General features: G+C 40.0%; 1 protein-coding gene across 6 annotated transcripts in view; it reads right to left on the bottom strand.

Annotated features, from left to right (window-relative positions):
• Window positions 1–1,440: 1,440 nt before the first annotated feature.
• Window positions 1,441–17,646, bottom strand: part of EVA1A (eva-1 homolog A, regulator of programmed cell death) — a 48,684-nt gene continuing 32,478 nt past the window's right edge. For all 6 annotated transcript variants that reach the window (XM_038561628.1, XM_038561630.1, XM_038561631.1 and 3 more), the window contains one exon: window positions 1,441–2,696. In XM_038561628.1, coding sequence (XP_038417556.1) covers window positions 2,323–2,696 — 374 coding nt within the window. In that variant the 3' untranslated portion in view covers window positions 1,441–2,322. The remainder of the gene's footprint in view (window positions 2,697–17,646) is intronic.

The following is a 17,646-nucleotide window of genomic DNA, read 5'->3' as shown; positions in this document are numbered from 1 at the left end:
GATGGGAGCTGGAAGGAAAGGTCATTTTTAATTTCATTGATTCTGCTGGTAGGCCCTGATCTCTGCCTACTGCTGAAAGAAAGAAAACAAATAGGAACGGAGAGCTAGGAAAAGAGACTTTTGCATGGCTCTTCCCTCTCTCAGGGACTGTCCAAATGATGTTTTTTCCTGTAGAAAGGAGATTTTAAAATGCATCTGAGGATCAAGTGGCTCACATCAAGTGAGGCCAAGATGATCTTGAAAATAGGAACAATGAAGGATAGATGGTATCATGCTTTTGGAGGCACAAGAGGCACACCCCCAGTAGTTAAGCCTAATTTACAAGTTTTTCTTTATTTGGTTCAAGTCTGAGGGACTGGATCATTGGTCATCAATGAGGTTAAGAATAGCCATTGCAATTTCAAGAAGGAATACTCATTCCTTATAAACCTGTAAAAAAAATTTAAGACTCGGGGCTGGATTAAACTTGGAAAATGCCCTGAAAGCCCAACCACTTGGTCACATCTGAGTTAATGTAAAAGAAGATGAGAGAGTCTAAAGTTGAAAGAGACAAGAAAATGATTAACAGTAAGAGGAAAGAATAAATGAAGGCAAATAAAACAGACCTCCATAAACTTAGGAAAAATCATCTTTGTTGCAAACAGTTAAGGCTTTGAAGCTCTGTAGAACAGCATACTGCAATTAGCCCTATTTCCCATTCTCTGAGGCTTTCTGTTATTTCATTAATTCAAACGTTATCTAATGAGAAGCTACAGTGACACATGTCCTGCATGCACACTGAGAATATCGAGGTAAGGTATACGATTGTTCCCTTCTTAAGACAGCCTTCCAAGCCCTTGTCACATACGGTGGGTTACTAAAGCAATAGAGACCCAGCAGAGGAAGTCTCCCAACCATCTTTTCAGGCATGGTGACGACTGGTGATGATGCCAATGGACACCAATGGTGCCAATGGACACCAATGGAGATACTCTCAGTAGGAAGTATCAGGAGCGTCTAGACAGACTAAGGAACCCACTGCATGTCAAGAGAAGGGATCCAACAGAAATAGAACTCACTATTCTTGTCTATAAGGCTGGAGGGGGCTGCTTCCTGTTTGTACTCCATTTCTAAATGTGGTTCAGACTTGCTCTCTTTCTTCCCTGCGGACTTCCTCTCTCCATATGGGGCCACCATTGTATTTCTTGCCTTGGCAACCACTGCTACATTTTAAGTCTATCATCTGCTTAGCAACTACTCAGCTGCATTGTAACTATAACATGCAACATACAGCAAATGAAAAGTCCTTAGTCACACAGGGGCCATTTCTTTATTCTCTAGTTTCTCCATTTCTCCCAATTCTCCAGTTGTTGATAGGGCCTGGCACAAGACCGTAGCTACCTATGTAAAAGGGCTGCCATTTAAGGTAAATATGACCACAGAGATAGACATGAAACAAAAAAGATTTTATGTAATATTTATTATTTTTTAAATCTCATCCTAATTTTGGCTTTATTCCTCCTCTCCCATTCCCATTCTTTTCTTGGAAATCCAAACTTTTTTTAAAAAAACAAAATGTTTAAAATCATAATTATCTAGAGTCATAACAAAATGTCTTCTTTCCGAAAGGGGTGAAAACAATTTTTATTCTTATGCAGCATCTTCAGATACGCGTGTTAATATATATTTTATAAACTATTTAAAATAAAACCCTTCATCCTTTGAGGTTATTGATATTTTCTAGCTCACTGACACATCTCCCATAATACATTAATTCTACCCATTTTCATGAATGAGGTGGGAACTCTACTAAAAAATAGGATTTTAATCCCTGAGGTGCCAGTTAAAATGGACAAGGTTGCCGTCGCAACACAAGATTGTCAAAAATCAGCCTTAAATAATAATCATAAATCACGCTAGCCGGATGAGAATCACCTCCGTAGCATGGGGTCGTTTAGAAAATTGCATTTACGGGGTTAAGTTCACCCTGCTATTCCTAGCCCTCATGCCATGATACTCTTCCTTTTGTAAAGGAATAACACACAGCAAGGAAGTCTGCAGAAACCTCTGAGATCCTCAGAAATCAAGAGAAACCACAGTCCCGTTTCTCTAATTCTCCATCCACGTAGTTGGAGAGGGGTCTTCAGCACCATTCCGCGACCTGGAAAGGTTGATGAACTGACTTGGGTTTTCTACTTCTGCATACATCTAGTCGGGAAGGGAAGCTCAGGCCCCCCGTCCCCCGGCTGCAAAAGTAGCTCTGCTCCAGGCCTTCAGCAGAAGCGCGTTCAGCCGACGGACGCCCGCGCGCTGCGGAGCCTGGCGGGGGCGGCCCGGGCGCCGCTAGTAGTAGCGGTTCAGGCTCCTGGTGCCGGGGCCGTCGGGCTGGCCGTTCATCCAGATCTCCCGGATGATGCGCTCCCGCTCCTCCAGCCGCTGCGCGCGCTCCAGCTCCTCGGCCGAGGTGAACACGTTCTTGTTCAAAGTCCTTTCGAAGCGGCGGTGTCTCCGGACCGAGATGTCGGACGCGGTGTCTGAGCTGCCATCCTCGCTGTCGCTGCTGTCGCTGCTGCTCCCCCGGTCCTGCAGGAACTTCTTGCGGGGACGCGGCCGGCAGTCGGTGCGGCAGGAGAGCCTCATCACCAGGGCCGCCAGCGTGAGCACCAGCCCGATGCACACGCCGGAGACGAAGTACAGAGCGGCTCGCTCGGGGTTTTCTGCAGGAGGAGGAAGAAGAGGCATTTGAGACAGGACGACTCCACGCGCGGGGAGCAAATAGGGCCCCCCTTGCACCCCCCTCACCCCCCTCAAAGCCCCGATGGTTACAAACATTGCCTTCCCAAGTGAAAGCTGCATCGTGTATTCAAAACCTCAATGTCAATAAATGGTGAATGTGGGTACAGGGCTAACTGGGATTCTTTTCCTATATTCTTGCAACTTTAAATTTGAAATGATTTCAAAATGGGAAAAAAAAATGAAAGAAAAGTATTATTTAGGCTGTATTATAAGCAAGCAACTATACTTAGATGTCATTTGCTTAAGAGATTGTATGTGTTTAAGGCCTACTTTCACCTATAGGGGAAGATTCTTGGCTTCTGAATTTGCTCCTGCAATGCCTGAATAAACCTTTTAATCGCAGATGTAAGCAGCTTTTTTTTTTTTTTCCCAACAAATTTATAAATAAAACCAAGGACCAATGCCTCCTTTATTCTAACTATGCCATCATAGGCCTAAGTCAACAAATGTAGTCAGCTTCTAAGCTGTCCCCCACCTCTTAGTATGCAGACTCTTACACAAGCCCCTCCCTTTGAGGGCGGACCTAGTGGGCTGGACGCAGGAACCTATTTCTAAAAAACAATATGGATGAGTGATGGATGAGTCTAAGATTAAGTTACATAAGACTGACTTCCCACTTGCTTATGCCCTCTCTTTGGCTTTTCTCATTCACTTGCTCTGATGAAGCCAGATGCTACAGAGGGGCCCACATAGCAAGGAAGCAAGAGTAGCTTGTGGCGAGCTGCCTGCAAAGAACTGAATCATGCCAATGGCCATGGGAGTGAGTCCGGACGTGAATCGTGCCCTCCTGTTGCGGCCCTGGCCTTGCAGCTAAGCCAATCTCTGATTCCTGACCCTCAGAAATGACAAAATAAAGTGTTGTTTTGAGTCAATAAGTTTTGAGGTAATTTGCTCTGCAGCAATTGATAACATACAATCAAAGATGGAAAACCAGTGTAGGTATTTTGTGATGACCTTATCAGATGACTCTGGGGAGAAATGTGAGGTTTTCCTTGGTGAGAAAATAAAAGAATCATTCTGTTGATGTGCAATATGCTTAGTGGTCCCAGTGATGATCCCTGTATGATGTGCTCAACAGGATGAGAGCCTGTAGGTGAACAGCCTTCCCTTTGTGGGTAAGTACCAGATCATAGGGGCACGCCTGGACTTGGCTCCCAGGGCATGCTCAACCTGACAGGACTCAAGATGGCCATCAGCAAATTAGTCTTCCATAATCTATATTCACTGGTTAGTATGCATCAGAACACATATTGTTTTGTGGGTTTTTAAAGAATATAAGTGGGATCAAATATAATACATGTCCATTTTTTTTAATTTAAGAATATTTCTTAGAGAGATTTCCAGATATGCCAACAGCATTCTTTTTGACTGCTGTATAGACATATCAAAGTCTATTTAACCACTATCTTGTTACTATCACATAAATGGTTTACAATTTTTCACTATTATGAGCAATGCTAACATTGACATGCTTGTATCCTTGTACACATCTCTTTATATACATGTAGAATTATTTCTACAGGTTAGTTATCTAGCAACAGAACAATTGCATCAAAGGGCATGATAATTTTGAAGTTTTATGCATTCTAAAAAAAAAAAAATGTACCCAAGAAAGGTCTATCGGTCTAAACACAGCATATTGAATGCATGTGTTAACGATACCTCCTTCCCTCTGAAACTCCTTCCAAAATGACAGTGATGTGAATACAACAGATATAAATTTTAGGTACAAAGAGGAGAGGATAGAAGAAATAAAAGACACTAATAGCAGATACAAGAGTAGTCAACAAACAATGTAAATGTGGTGAAAGGGGAGTGATATCAATATCATAGCCGTGTAAAATATCCCTACTTTTTGTGTCCTTTTTTTTTAATAGTTAATTAAGCACCCATCCACAAACAAAAATGTCTCTGTGGGAGTCTTTGATCCAACAACATTGGCCAAGGAACCCAGGAGGAGTCTCGCCCACCCGCCCACTAGATCATCCAGTAATAGACCACAGACAGACTTTGGTTTGGACTGGGGAACTAGCAATCCCAACCACAACCCCTCCCAGCTGTGTTTGGGGAAAATTTTGAAAAGTGTTGACTTGGGCAAATAACCGTGGAAACAGAATTCCAGCACATAGCTGAAGGAAACAAACAAACAAAACAAGTTTCAAGGAACTTTTCCAGCAGTGCCCCTCCCCCCAGTAGACAGCACAGAACTGAACTATCCTGTGGCACCTCTCTGTGAGGGAAAAGGACAGCAGTGTGTGAGTGCCTGGCTACCCTAGCTTTGCCTGGATGCTGCATGGGAAACTTATTTCCCTCCAGCAACATCCAGAGTACTAAAGTGGGACCTCCATGACTGAGAGGGAAGATATTGGAAAAGAGGCAAGATAAGAATATTAAACGACATTATAAAGGGACATAGTTCATGCTGACTGTGCTCAGGATGTCTGGAGAAAGTCTACCTGCAAGTCTCTGGGAGAACCTCAGCCAAGGATCTTACTACCAGCTGGCAGACACTCCTAACACCTCAGGTGCTAAATTCATATCTTCCCTCACTCTAAGGTGGCTCCTTTCTCATGCTCCAATATTGGCAGCAAAAGTAACTTGGGTAAAGTGGAGTGCTATCAGAAAAACAGACCTGGATCTGTGGGCAAGAGAAAACACAAACTTGAGCTGTAGCACCATCTTCTGGAAAACAAAAGAGAGGTTCCTAGCAGCCAGCCAGGTGAGCTGTAAGATCCAGAGAAGACATAAAAGCTTAAGAATTCCGCCACAAGAGGGAGCAAGAAGTGTGGAGCAGGTGTATAAATACAAGGTCAGAGAGAACCCCAGATAAAACAGGATCAACAAACCATATATCACAACTAAAAACAACTAGTAAAGAGCTGAGGAGGTGTCTTTTACTTCAAAGGCAAAGCAGCAACACAAAACTACAAGGAACATGGAGAATCAAGAAGACGTGTCATCATCAAAAGATAATAATCCTTCAATGAAGATTTCAGAGACATGAAATCTTCTGCACTAGTGGATAAAAAAATTCAAAATAACTGTATCGGGGCAGCCCTGGTGGCCAACAGTTTAGTGCCACCTTTCATCCCCGGGTGTGATCCTGGAGACCCGGGATCGAATCCCATGTCAGGTTCCCTGCATGGAGCCTGCTTCTCCCTCTGCCTGTGTCTCTGCCTCTCTCTCTCTCTGTGTCTCTCATGAATAAATAAGTAAAATATTAAAAAAAACAACAAAATAACTGTTTCAAAGAAACAACGGGCTACAAAGAAACACAGGAGACACTTCAATGAAATCAGGAAAAAAAATACATGAACAAAATGAGAAATTTAGCAACGAGAAGAAACCATGAAAAGGAACCAGACAGAAATTCTGGAGCTGAAGAATTCAGTGATTAAAATGAAAAGTACAATAGAGAGAATCTGCAGCACAGTAGATCAAATGGAAGACAAAATAAGTGACCTAGAAGACAGTGCTTTTCAAATAACCCAGTCCAAGGCAAACAGAGAAAAAAGAATGACAAAGAGCAAAGAAAGCCTACATGATCTATGGGATTCAGTCAAATGTATAAATACTAGCATAATCAGTGTTCCAGATGGAGAAGAGAGGAGGAAGGGGCCATAAAGTCTGTTTAAAAATAATAGCTGAGGATTTCCCAAAACTGAGGAGAGACTTTGACATCCAAGTTCACAAAGCTAATGGATCACCCTATTATCTCATTGCAAAAAGACCTCCAAGCTACATTATAATGAAACTGTCAAAAATAAAAAAAAGAATCCTAAATGTATCTAGAAAAGAAAACTTATAGCAAAGGAACCCCTATTAGTGTATCAGTGGCTTTCTCAGAAACCCCACAGGCCAGGAGAGAGTGGAATGACAGAGTCAAAATATTGAAGAAAAAGTTGCCAACCAAGAATACTCTATATGGCAAAGTTATCCTTCAGATATGAAGAAGAAATAAAGACTTTCTCAGTGAAACCAAAGCTGAAGGAATCCTGCTTTACAAGAAATGCTGAAAGGAGTTTATCAAACTGAAGTGAAAAGATACTTATTAGTGACATGAAAACATCTGAAAGTATACAACACAGTGGTAAACCTAAGTATGCAGTCAGATTTAGAAGACTCTAATTCTGTAGTAGAATGGTATGTTAACCTCTAAACTATAGTATAAAGATTAAAGGAAAATATTGCTAAAAATAACTATTATAATCTGTTAATGAACACAATATATAAAAAGAGGTAAATGATGACATCAAAACTATAAAGGGGTATAAAAGGGTGGAGCTTTTATTTTTTTATTCTTTTAAGATTTTATTTATTTATTCAAGAGAGACACAGAGAGAGAGAGAGAGGCAGAGACACAGGCAGAGGGAGAAACAGGCTCCATGCTGGGACATGGGACTCGATCCTGGGTCTCCAGGATCACGCCATTGGCTGAAGGCAGCGCTAACCCGGGCTGCCCAGGGTGGAGCTTTTATATGCAGTTGAGCAGCTTTCAATATTTTACCAATGAGCATGATGTTAGTTGTGCATTTGTCATGTATGGCCCTTATTATATTGAGGTATGTTCCTTTTATACCAAATTTATTGAGAGTTTTATCATGAAAGGATGTTGTATTTTGTCAAATGCTTTTTTTGCATCTAAAAAATGCATGATTTTTTTGCATGATTAAGGAAACATATGGAGATGACATCACTAATCTTAAGAGATATCTGCACTCCCTTGTTCATAGGAGCATTATTCACAATAACCAAGACATGGAAACAACCTAAGTGTCCATCCACAGATGAATGGATAAAGAAAATGTGTTGTGACCTTAAGTACATTATGCTAATTGAGATTAAATCAAAGTAAGACAAATATTATATGATATCACTAATATGTGGAATCTAAAAAAGCCCTCCTTATAAAACAAACAGGGCATAGTTGAATAAGGGCTAGAGAGTGAGAGAATTGAGGATGTGTTATTTGAGGCTATAAATTTGCAACCAGTAGATAAATAAGTCCTGGAGATTTAGTGCACAGCATAGTGACTATAGAAAACAATATTGTATTAAAGACTTCAAAGTTGCTAAGAGACTAGATCATAATTGTTCTCACCATGAAAAACAAGATAATTAGATGATGTGAAAGACACTGTAGCTAATATTATGACGGTAATCATACTGCAATATATGAATGTATCAAGTCAACACCTTGTCACTTTAAATCTACACAATGTTATATGTCAGTTATATCTCAATAAATAATTAATTGATTACTTGATTTAAATGAATAAATAAATGTGCAGTTAAGGAGGATGAAACTGAACTCTGTCTAGCTGATATCCAGTAAGCACTGAGAGGATTGAGGGAGCTCTTGCTTTGAGGAGATTAACAGTTCAGCCAGGAAGCAGATCTACCCAGTCCAGTACTAAAGGGAAGAGCTTCTATAGAAGCATGAAGAGGGATCTCTGGAAACACAAAAGTGAGTGGAAAAGCTCAAGTTCAGATATGGGGATCTGAGAAGGCTTTCTAGAAAATATACCCAAATCCATGCTTTTACCAGGATGGAAAACCATGGGGCAGGCCTGCATCAATTTGAAACCTCATCTCCGTCATCTTTTAAACACTACTTACCTACCCTGCTGAATTGTGGTAAAGGTTAAAGGTATTACAGATGACCAGCATAAAGGGATTACCCAAGACCTTGGCAAAGATCGGCATTCAATAGATGATAATTCTATTTATTTATTTATTTTCTTCCTTCCTCCCTCTATCCCTTTCTTCCTTCCTTCCACATTCTCTCTCTCCCTTCCACCCATCCCTCCCTCCATCTAATCTGTTTTCCTTCCTCTTCCCTTCCTCCCTCATTCCTTCCTTCCTTTCTCATCCCACTGTTTCTTCCCTGTGAGTGTGTCTCCATGTTTTTCACACCCTGCCATCACCACTCCCCCATTACATAGGTTGACTTTGAAGATAGTTACCCTGCTTTATCTTGGGAACCACTATTCTCCCTCTAGCTTAACTAGTGCATCCTATCCTGCTACTCCAACCAGAAAACATACTCTTTTACCTACAACTTTCTCAGACATGGATTCCCAGAAGAGCCCAGTAAAAGCAATGAGAGAGGGCAAGGGAGTTTAGTGGGCCTCAATGGTTCCTGAAGAGATGACTCAGGGCTGATTTTCACTGGCTGATATAATTTGTTTTGTTTTTCTTCATCAAGCTTTTGCAAAAATCGAAACTGTAGCTCTACCGTGGTTGTTTTTTCTAGTCTCTGCTCCAGGTCACTTCCTCTTGGCCAGTGATCCAACCCTGGTTTTAGCCAAATCCAGACAGCTGTTAATTGCCCAGGAAATAGAGTGGGGAGGGCTATTGTCCGTTGTTTTCCCTCAGTAAATAAAAATAAATGTATTGCTGTATCTTGCTTCCTGCAGGTCATTGTTTTCATGCGCAGGAAGAGGCTCTCTGTGGAGGTCCTGGGGCTAATTTCATTTGCACCCTCAGAGGTCAGATCATGCCCAGCAGACTCTATAGGAGAGGAGTAGCGCCAGCCCAGGCCAGATCAGCAGGTCTCTTTGCAAGTATAACTGGTTTCCCTGCTTAGACTCTTGGCCTCAAAGCTTGCAATCCCTTGACTGGAAAGAAAAATGTTTGACAAATAGATTTTAAAGAGAGTAATGAGACTTTTGTAGAATCAGGAAGTATTCAGAGTATAATCTCTTCTCTGAACTCTTAAAGCACCGCAAGGATTCCTCTTTATAGGATTCTTCCCATCCTCATAGAAAAGCAAAGAGTCCCAGCAACACTTCTGTCCTCTCTGAAATGCTGGAGAAAGCTGCCCTCCTCTTCCATCTCGGACTTGTTCTTCCTAAGGAAGAGGGAGTGTGGGACAGTCGCTGCCCTCGGAGGCTGGCTCTGAAGTATACTCCTTGGCTTTTACCTCTTTCATCTTCCTTTACCCGTTCAGGCCATAGGCACTCCCAAAGGAGGCCTTCCTTTACCTTACCCATCAGCCACCCTGCTCACCCTCCTTCATCTACAGCAGGAAAGACCTATGGTCCTATGGCCCTAGAACTAAGGGGAGCTAGGGAGAAGGCCCTGAACATTCTTGGCTCTGGCTTAATGAATGCTGCAGTTGATACTCTATTCTGATGCTTTTCTGGCTCCTTGAGTCTGGAAGGGAGAAAGAATGTGACCAAGTAGCCCCTCAGATCTAAGCTGAACTTTATGTAGTTGTGTTATAATTAGTTATGTCATGACTATCTTTCCCATACAACAGTGAGAGATTTGAGGGCAGACTACCTAATTCACTATGGATTTCAAGAACATCCAGCACATTGTCTTGTTCAAGGTGTGTATCTCACGAATATTTATTAAATTACATCATGAACACACAATTTATAAAAGTCCAGTTAATAAACGTATTATACGTGGATTAAATATGTATAATTTGTGTGCACACATATAAATGTATACATGTATGTGTGTGTATAATGGTACAACTTCGAAAGAGTAAGGGATGAAAATATAAATCACCATAAGCTCACAACCTGAATATAGCTAGTGTGTCATGTAGTGAAGTGAATTTTCTTCTGTTCCTTCTTCCTATCATGTATGTATATATTTATTTATATTTACTTGGTTATGTTTATACAATTGGTATATTTTTATCTGCATACTTTTTAAACTTTTCTTGAAGACTTTTTAAGAGCAGTTTTAGATTCGCAGCAAAATTGAGAGGGAAGTACAGAGATTTCCCACATCCCCCCCAGCCCCCACATACCCAGAGCCTTTTGCCTTATTAACATCCCCCACCAGAGCAGTACATTTGTTATAATTCATGGACCTACCCTGACACATCATAATCACATAAGGTCCATAATCACACAAGGTCTAGGTGCTGTACATTCCATAGGTTTGGACAAATGTATAGTCAGAGTACTTTTGTGTGTAATGCTACTTCCTTTCTTGCTTGTTTGTTTCATGTGTTGCCTTATAATGCATTCTCAGAAAAGGAATCTTTGTGTTGGGAGGGGATAGATATTTTTATATCTCTTGATAAATACTGCCAAATGGCTTTTCAAAAGTAGTACATTAAGTTTTCTTGCCATCAGCTACATATGAAAGTACTTCTTTTACTAAACCCTCCCCAGGAGGGTTTAGTCCAACTGTTAAAATGCGTTCTAATATTATAGGTCAATAAATGGTTACTTTATTCCACAAACATTTACTGTTAGTCTACAGTGACTTTGGGGTCTAAAAACACAAAGGTTCTCGACTCTCATAGGATTTCCAGTATAAAGGAAAACAGAAACTACTTTCTCCAAACTCCAAACTGAGTTATGGTGGGTTAGGCTCTCTTCAGAAGTGGTGCTAAGAGACTACCTCTCTCAAGGCAATCTCATAGGAAAAGTGATTCAAATTCTGGTTAACTACTACATAGTTCTCATACCACTGTACTTACACATTCAAAGAATATTGGTTAAATGAAAAAAAAAATGATTCCCCCAAAACAGCTGCATTGAAAAAATTACTGTAAACAAAGTTAAAAGACAAATGCCAAAATTATGAAAAATATTTGAACTATGCCACTGAGACGAGGAGCTAGTATATAAAGAACACCTAGAAAGGCCGTTAAGAAAAAAGACCAAAAACCAATAAAGAAAATGGACAAAAGATATGAACAGTTCACAGAAAAAGAAATACAAATGGCCCTTCAATATATGAAAAGATACTCACCCAAAACAAGACTTGGCAGACTGTGGCTCATAAGCCAAACCTGATCACCATCTGTTTTGTTGTTGGCACACAGCTGTGCCCATTCATCTATGCTTTGTCTATATCTACTTTCATGCTAACAACACAGGAGTTGAATAGTTCAAACAGAGACTGTATGACTCACATAGCCAAAAATATTTATTATCTGACCCTTTCCAGAAAAAGTTTGCTGACCTGTGACCTAAAGAAACAGAAATTATTTTTTTTAGAGATTTTATTTATTTATTCATGAGAGACACAGAGAGAGACAAAGGCAGAGACACAGGCAGAGGGAAAAGCAGGCTTCACACAGGGAGCCCGATGTGGGACTCGATCCTGGGACTCCAGGATCACGCCCTGGGCTGAAGGCAGGGGTTAAACCACTGAGCCACCCAGGGATCCCCAAGAAATAGAAATTAAATGACATTGAGGTATTACTTTTCACTTTTCAGATTGTCAAAAATCTAACAGTTTGAAAATAGTGTTGCAGGACCTTCTTACGCATCTTAAAAAGAGTAAATTGGTAAAACTCCTTCAGGGGCACTTTGGTAATACTGACCTTAACTAATAATTTATACACACTTTGATCCAACAATTCCACTTTTGGGAACTTATTCTATAAATGCACTTGAACATCTATGTATGCCCACAGTTATTTTTATTGCAACTCTGCTGCCCCATTTGAAAAGATCTGAACCAGTCCCACTAGCCAACAGAGGACTGGTTAAATTATGGTTCGTATGTACAAATGAATAGTATATAGTCATCCAAAAGAATGAGGAAGCTCTCTATACACTGATATAACACATCTTCATGATAACATTGGTGGAAAAAGCAAGTACAAAAGAGTATGTATGATATGCTACCTGTGTATATAAGGGAAGAGGATGAGACTGTATGTTCATATTTTCTTACCTGTGCACAAAGAATTCTGGGAGAATGTAGAAAGACTTGATGATGGCTCAAACATTGAGACTGGTTGGAGGATGGGGCAGTTCTGGGATAAGACTTCTCACTATACACCTTTTTCTATTATTTGATCACTGAGCCATGTTTATTCACTGATTAGTTGAATACCTAACAAATACCAGACACTATTCTAGAGGCTGAGGAAAGAAACAAAAATCTCAGTGTTCCTGGGAGCTGATATTCTACTAGGATAGACAGTAAATAAACAAGGTAAATGAATAAAACAGATTTATGTTAGATGGTAATAAGGTGATGTAGAGAAGAAAACAGTAAAAATAGGAAGGAGGTATGAAGTGTCAGACGTGTGCTAGAGGGGAGCAAGCAATTGGAGTAACCGATGGGAATCTGAGAAGGTGACTTTTAAGGAAGAAACTAAAGGAAATGGAAGAGTGATCAGGAGAATGGATTATTAATTCAAAACATTAAATTTAAAGAGCAATTATTCCACTTAATCTTGCTAACAACCCTATTGGAAGTTATTTATGAGGTTATTACTATTAATGAGATTATTATCCTCATCATAAATTATTATATTATGATATCAAGGGGTTGCTTGCACAGAGTTGAAACAAGAAGTGTTAGCTGCTCCAATCCAATGCTGAGACAGAGGGAAACAAAATGTGTGAGTACATGGAAGGGCACCTAAGCCAAGGTGGGGGAGTGTGGAGAGAGGATGCAGACCCTGCAGACTGTGAGGGAGTTAGCCAGTGCAGGATTGAACAGCAGAACTCTTAGAAAAGGAAATGGCTGCAAAAAGCAGAGGTAAGAAAAGGCATAGCAAATGGTTTAGGGTAATTGCAGTAAGGTCTTGGTCAAGGAGTTCTACAACTAAAAAGAACACTGAGAAGTCAAGTTCAGACACTAAAAGCCCTGATAAGCCAAATAAAAAAACTGTGGGTTGGAGAACTCACACTATCCCTATATCTCTTCTCCCTTGCTTGCCTCTACACCATGTTTTCCAACCTCAGCACTATTGACTTCTTGGACCAGTTAATTATTTGTCATGGGGATTGTCTTGTGCATTGTAGGATGTTTTTCCGTTGCTAGATGCTAATAGCAGCACCTCCCAACCCAGTTTTGACAACTAAAAGTGTTTCCAGATATTTCCTGAAGTCCCCTTTAGGGCAAAATCATCCCTGGTTATAAACCACTGGTCTAAAGGTTAAAGGTTAGTCTTTGTCATTTTTTTTTTCAGTTAGATGGTCGGGTAACACAGTTTTGGCCAAAGAAATGTGAAATCTACTGGAACGCCTTTCCTTTTGTCAACCATCTTGAATGACAGCAGGAGCAAGAGTAGCCATGTTGCAGCCATGAGATGACAAGCATAAAAGAAAAGACATGAGAATCACAGAGATGCTGGTCCCTACATCTTTGAGCCAATGGACTACCTACCTCCAGACTTCTTGTTATGAAGGTAAGATAACTCCTATGTGTTTAGGCCACCAAGTTGAGGTTTTCTGTTATTTGCAGCTGAAAACAATCCTAAGTATTATACAATAGTGTTTGGATTTCATCCTAGAGATAATGAGGATCCACTACAATATTCTTTTTTTTTTCCACTACAGTATTCTAAAAGATAAAGAAGAATTATATCATCAGACCTACAGTTTGGAAAGATCATTTTGCTACAAAACATAATCTTTGCTATGAAGCAAGATTGAAGGCAGATAGACCATGGAAAATGCTATTATGGCAAGATAAGCAAAAACAGAATAGAATTTGGATCAATTCAATGATGGTGAGAATAAAATGGAGGGGATCCATCGGAGAAACATTGAGAGACAAAATGGTCTGATCCTAAGCAATTGGATATGGGCAGTGAGTAAGATACACCAAAGGCTAGACATCATACTTCTGGTGTAGGTGATGTCCTACATGATACACAAAAGAAAGAGCAATTGACAAAGAAGGACAATATTTCACTGCAGGCCAGGTTGAATTTGAAATGCTTATGATACCCACTCAAGTTGTAATGTTCAGGGCATTTAGATACACAGATCTAGAAGTCAGAAAAGAATAAGGGAGTGGTAATTTTTAAAATACACGTATGATATAATTCTAAATTTTAAATTCCAATAAAATAATATTACTTTTTACAAAAGTGGTATCAATGAAGTATAGAATACTTAAACATACAGCTAAGCAAAATAAAATTTAAAATATACACACTCATAAAATTGCAGCATCCAGATATAATTTGCAATAAAATGTACTGTCATACACATATGTGAATGTACAAACATAAATGGCCTTATACTGTAGATGCACTATGGTAACAGGCTTTATTCACATAACAACACATCATAAACATCTTTCTACTTTAATTAATATTCACCCGTTTTTCTAATTTTTTACTATTATAAACAGTTCTGAGATTAACTGTCCCCATAGTAAGATTTTTGCCCATCTCCTTAGTTATTTCCTTAGGATAAATTACTAAATGTGGAATGCTGGCTAAATGGTATACATGTTTTTAAGGGCTTTTGACAGATGTTCCTAAATCGCTCTCTAAAGGGGTTGTAGCAATTTACAATCCCATAACACTGTGAGTACTCACTTCCCCACACTTTCTCCAAAACTAAAATTATATACATAACCACTCAAATCTTTGAGAGTTTTACAAAATAAAAATGTTAACCTCATTGCTGTTTTTATTTGGCATTCGTTTCATTGCTAGAACTTGGGCCGTGTATGTTTTATCAGCAATTTCTATTTTTTCTTTGGCAAACTGCTAATCCTTGTTCTTTGTCTACTATTCTTTGGGACGCTGATCTTTTATTGTTTGGTGAGAGCTCTTTATCTGTTATAAACTTTAACCCTTCTTCATTAGTGCTGCATTTTTCTCTTAGTTTGCATTTGCCATTTAATTTTAGGGTACATTTGGATAAACAGGTATTTGAAATTATTAGAATTATCAGGTTTGAAATGGCTACTCTGAAGAATGGGAACAAGATGTTTCCAAAAGCAAATACTTGAAAGGTTCAGCTGAGGTTTGATACCATGAATTTCTAATGGCTTCGATCTGCAAAGATATAGCAGCATTTGATTACTTCAGTGCAGAGGGTGAAAGAGAAAGCAGGATTTGCTTAGAGTTAGTGTTTTGCCTGTTGTTTTAATCAGAAGGGAGTTGTGTGCATTAGCAAATATGCTGCTGAAGTGATGGGCCACATGGACAAAATAAGAGGCAACTGATGCTCTGGAAGAAATCAGGAGGATCAGGGGCCCCTGTGTAGTTGAAGACCAGATACAGCTGAGTGAGAACATGAGAGAGCTACAAGATTTGGACATTTTCTACAATTTCCTTCTAACATACTTTTTATTATTGCTTCCAATCCATTTGTTCTATTTTCTTCTTTTAAAATAATTATTTTTGTATTTGTTGTAATCACCTTCATATTTTAAATTCTCTTAACTCATTTTTCTTTACAGCCAGGGATTGTTCCCCGTCACACTCCAAATTAATTTTTAAGCCAGCAAGTCTATTTACTGGATCTAACACATTTTATTTTAGCCATTTTACTTTCCATTTCTTTGCATTTTCTTTTTACTTCAGCCTGTATTTATTTAAAAGGAATGTTATCTTCCAGTGTCCCAAACAATATTTAATTCCAGAATATAGGGTGGGAAGAAGAAAGGTTGCAAGGGAAAGAAAAACAGGGCCATGCCCTCTTTCAACCCTAGCAAGATCACAAGACACATGGTAAACACTAGACCATTCAATGAGTTACCACGTTCAGTGGGCCCAACTCAGGGTCATGCTGGCCAAAATGGAAAACCTCCAGGTACCTCCTGTGCCAAGCAGAGCTCCAAAGTCCAGTAGCCTGTATCTCTCCCCTGAGATATGTTCTTGCAACAGCTGATTCGTAAGTGTCCATGGAGGCCTTGGAACCTCTGGGCCCTCCCTGCCACCACCCACTTCATTTGGGGGATGTCTCACTATAGACTTAAGAGGATCATCATTCAATTGCTTGTGAAACATGATTCTAAGGTTTCAAACATCTCTTTTCCAACCTAGTGCCCTTGCTCCCCAATACACCTTCAAGAAAGAGCAAAGCTGAGATTCCTCTGATGTGCGGTGCCCAGGGAAGGAGGTCCCAGGGACCAGACTTTCTTAGGGAGGTGAGAAGCTAACCACTGACCTGGTTCTTTGCTGACTCAGGAAGGGAGAACCCTAGCCTTGAGGCCTGTGCAGACTATATGCTGCATCTTGTCACCTCTGAGAAGTCCTCCTTTCTAAAATCAGGTTGCATGTCATCTAAGATCCTTCCTCAAAGAGAGGCCATGAGCTTCCATTACCCTCAACCATGGCCTAGATTTGCCATTGTAAGAAGAAAGGTCAGGTTTTACATCTGAACTCTGAGGCCACCACACATCAACCCTGACTAGAGAACCAGAAAGTAAAATCAGTCCTCTGATTAGAGGAATTCTAATCAGAACCTCAGCCCCTTCCTTTTTATACAACATCCTGAGACAACAGGCAAAACAAAACATTGTGAAAACAAACTATCAAAAAAATTGTAAAACTCACTCAAGCAGCAGAAAATTGGTTTGGTCATTGAAACCATTGAGCATTTTCATGTATTTTTTTATTTTCAGCTTGGTTGAGGTATACTTTCAAGTATTTTTAAATGGCTCCTCTTACATGAATAGCATCTATTCTCAAGAAGGGATCTTGAGGAGACAGAAAGCCAACTTGCTAAGAGTATAACTTTGAATTAAGGACAGGACAAATATCAGGCTCTCTCAGACTCACACGCTTTGTGTCCTTGTGTCTCGTAGGAGGTTATCACACACGTCACACAGCCCCACAAGCACAGATCCCACACACACATACACGGGTGGGACTGAGAACCACTGCATAGAAACAGCAGGCAGGGGATACTCCATGAGCCTCTCTCACATGGAGTCAAATGCATAATGACAAGTAGACAATAGCCCTAGGCTACTTCATTCACTCACTTGAGCCCAAAGGAAACCAAACATTTTTAGCAAGATAAAGCTTTTAGTGTTCCACCCCACCAACACCGCCTGCCAAATTAGAGAATGCCAAGTTTGGCTTTCAAACCAGAAGATCTTTGATCTCACAATTCAGCACAACAGAGTCCCTCTGCTACGACTACGACTACGTAGCCTTTCTCTCCTAAGAATAAGGCCACTGAT

This window comes from Canis lupus, chromosome 17 (genome assembly GCF_011100685.1).
Source record: "Canis lupus familiaris isolate Mischka breed German Shepherd chromosome 17, alternate assembly UU_Cfam_GSD_1.0, whole genome shotgun sequence".
Lineage (NCBI taxonomy): Eukaryota > Metazoa > Chordata > Mammalia > Carnivora > Canidae > Canis > Canis lupus.
This window is presented reverse-complemented; position numbering and strand designations above follow the sequence as displayed.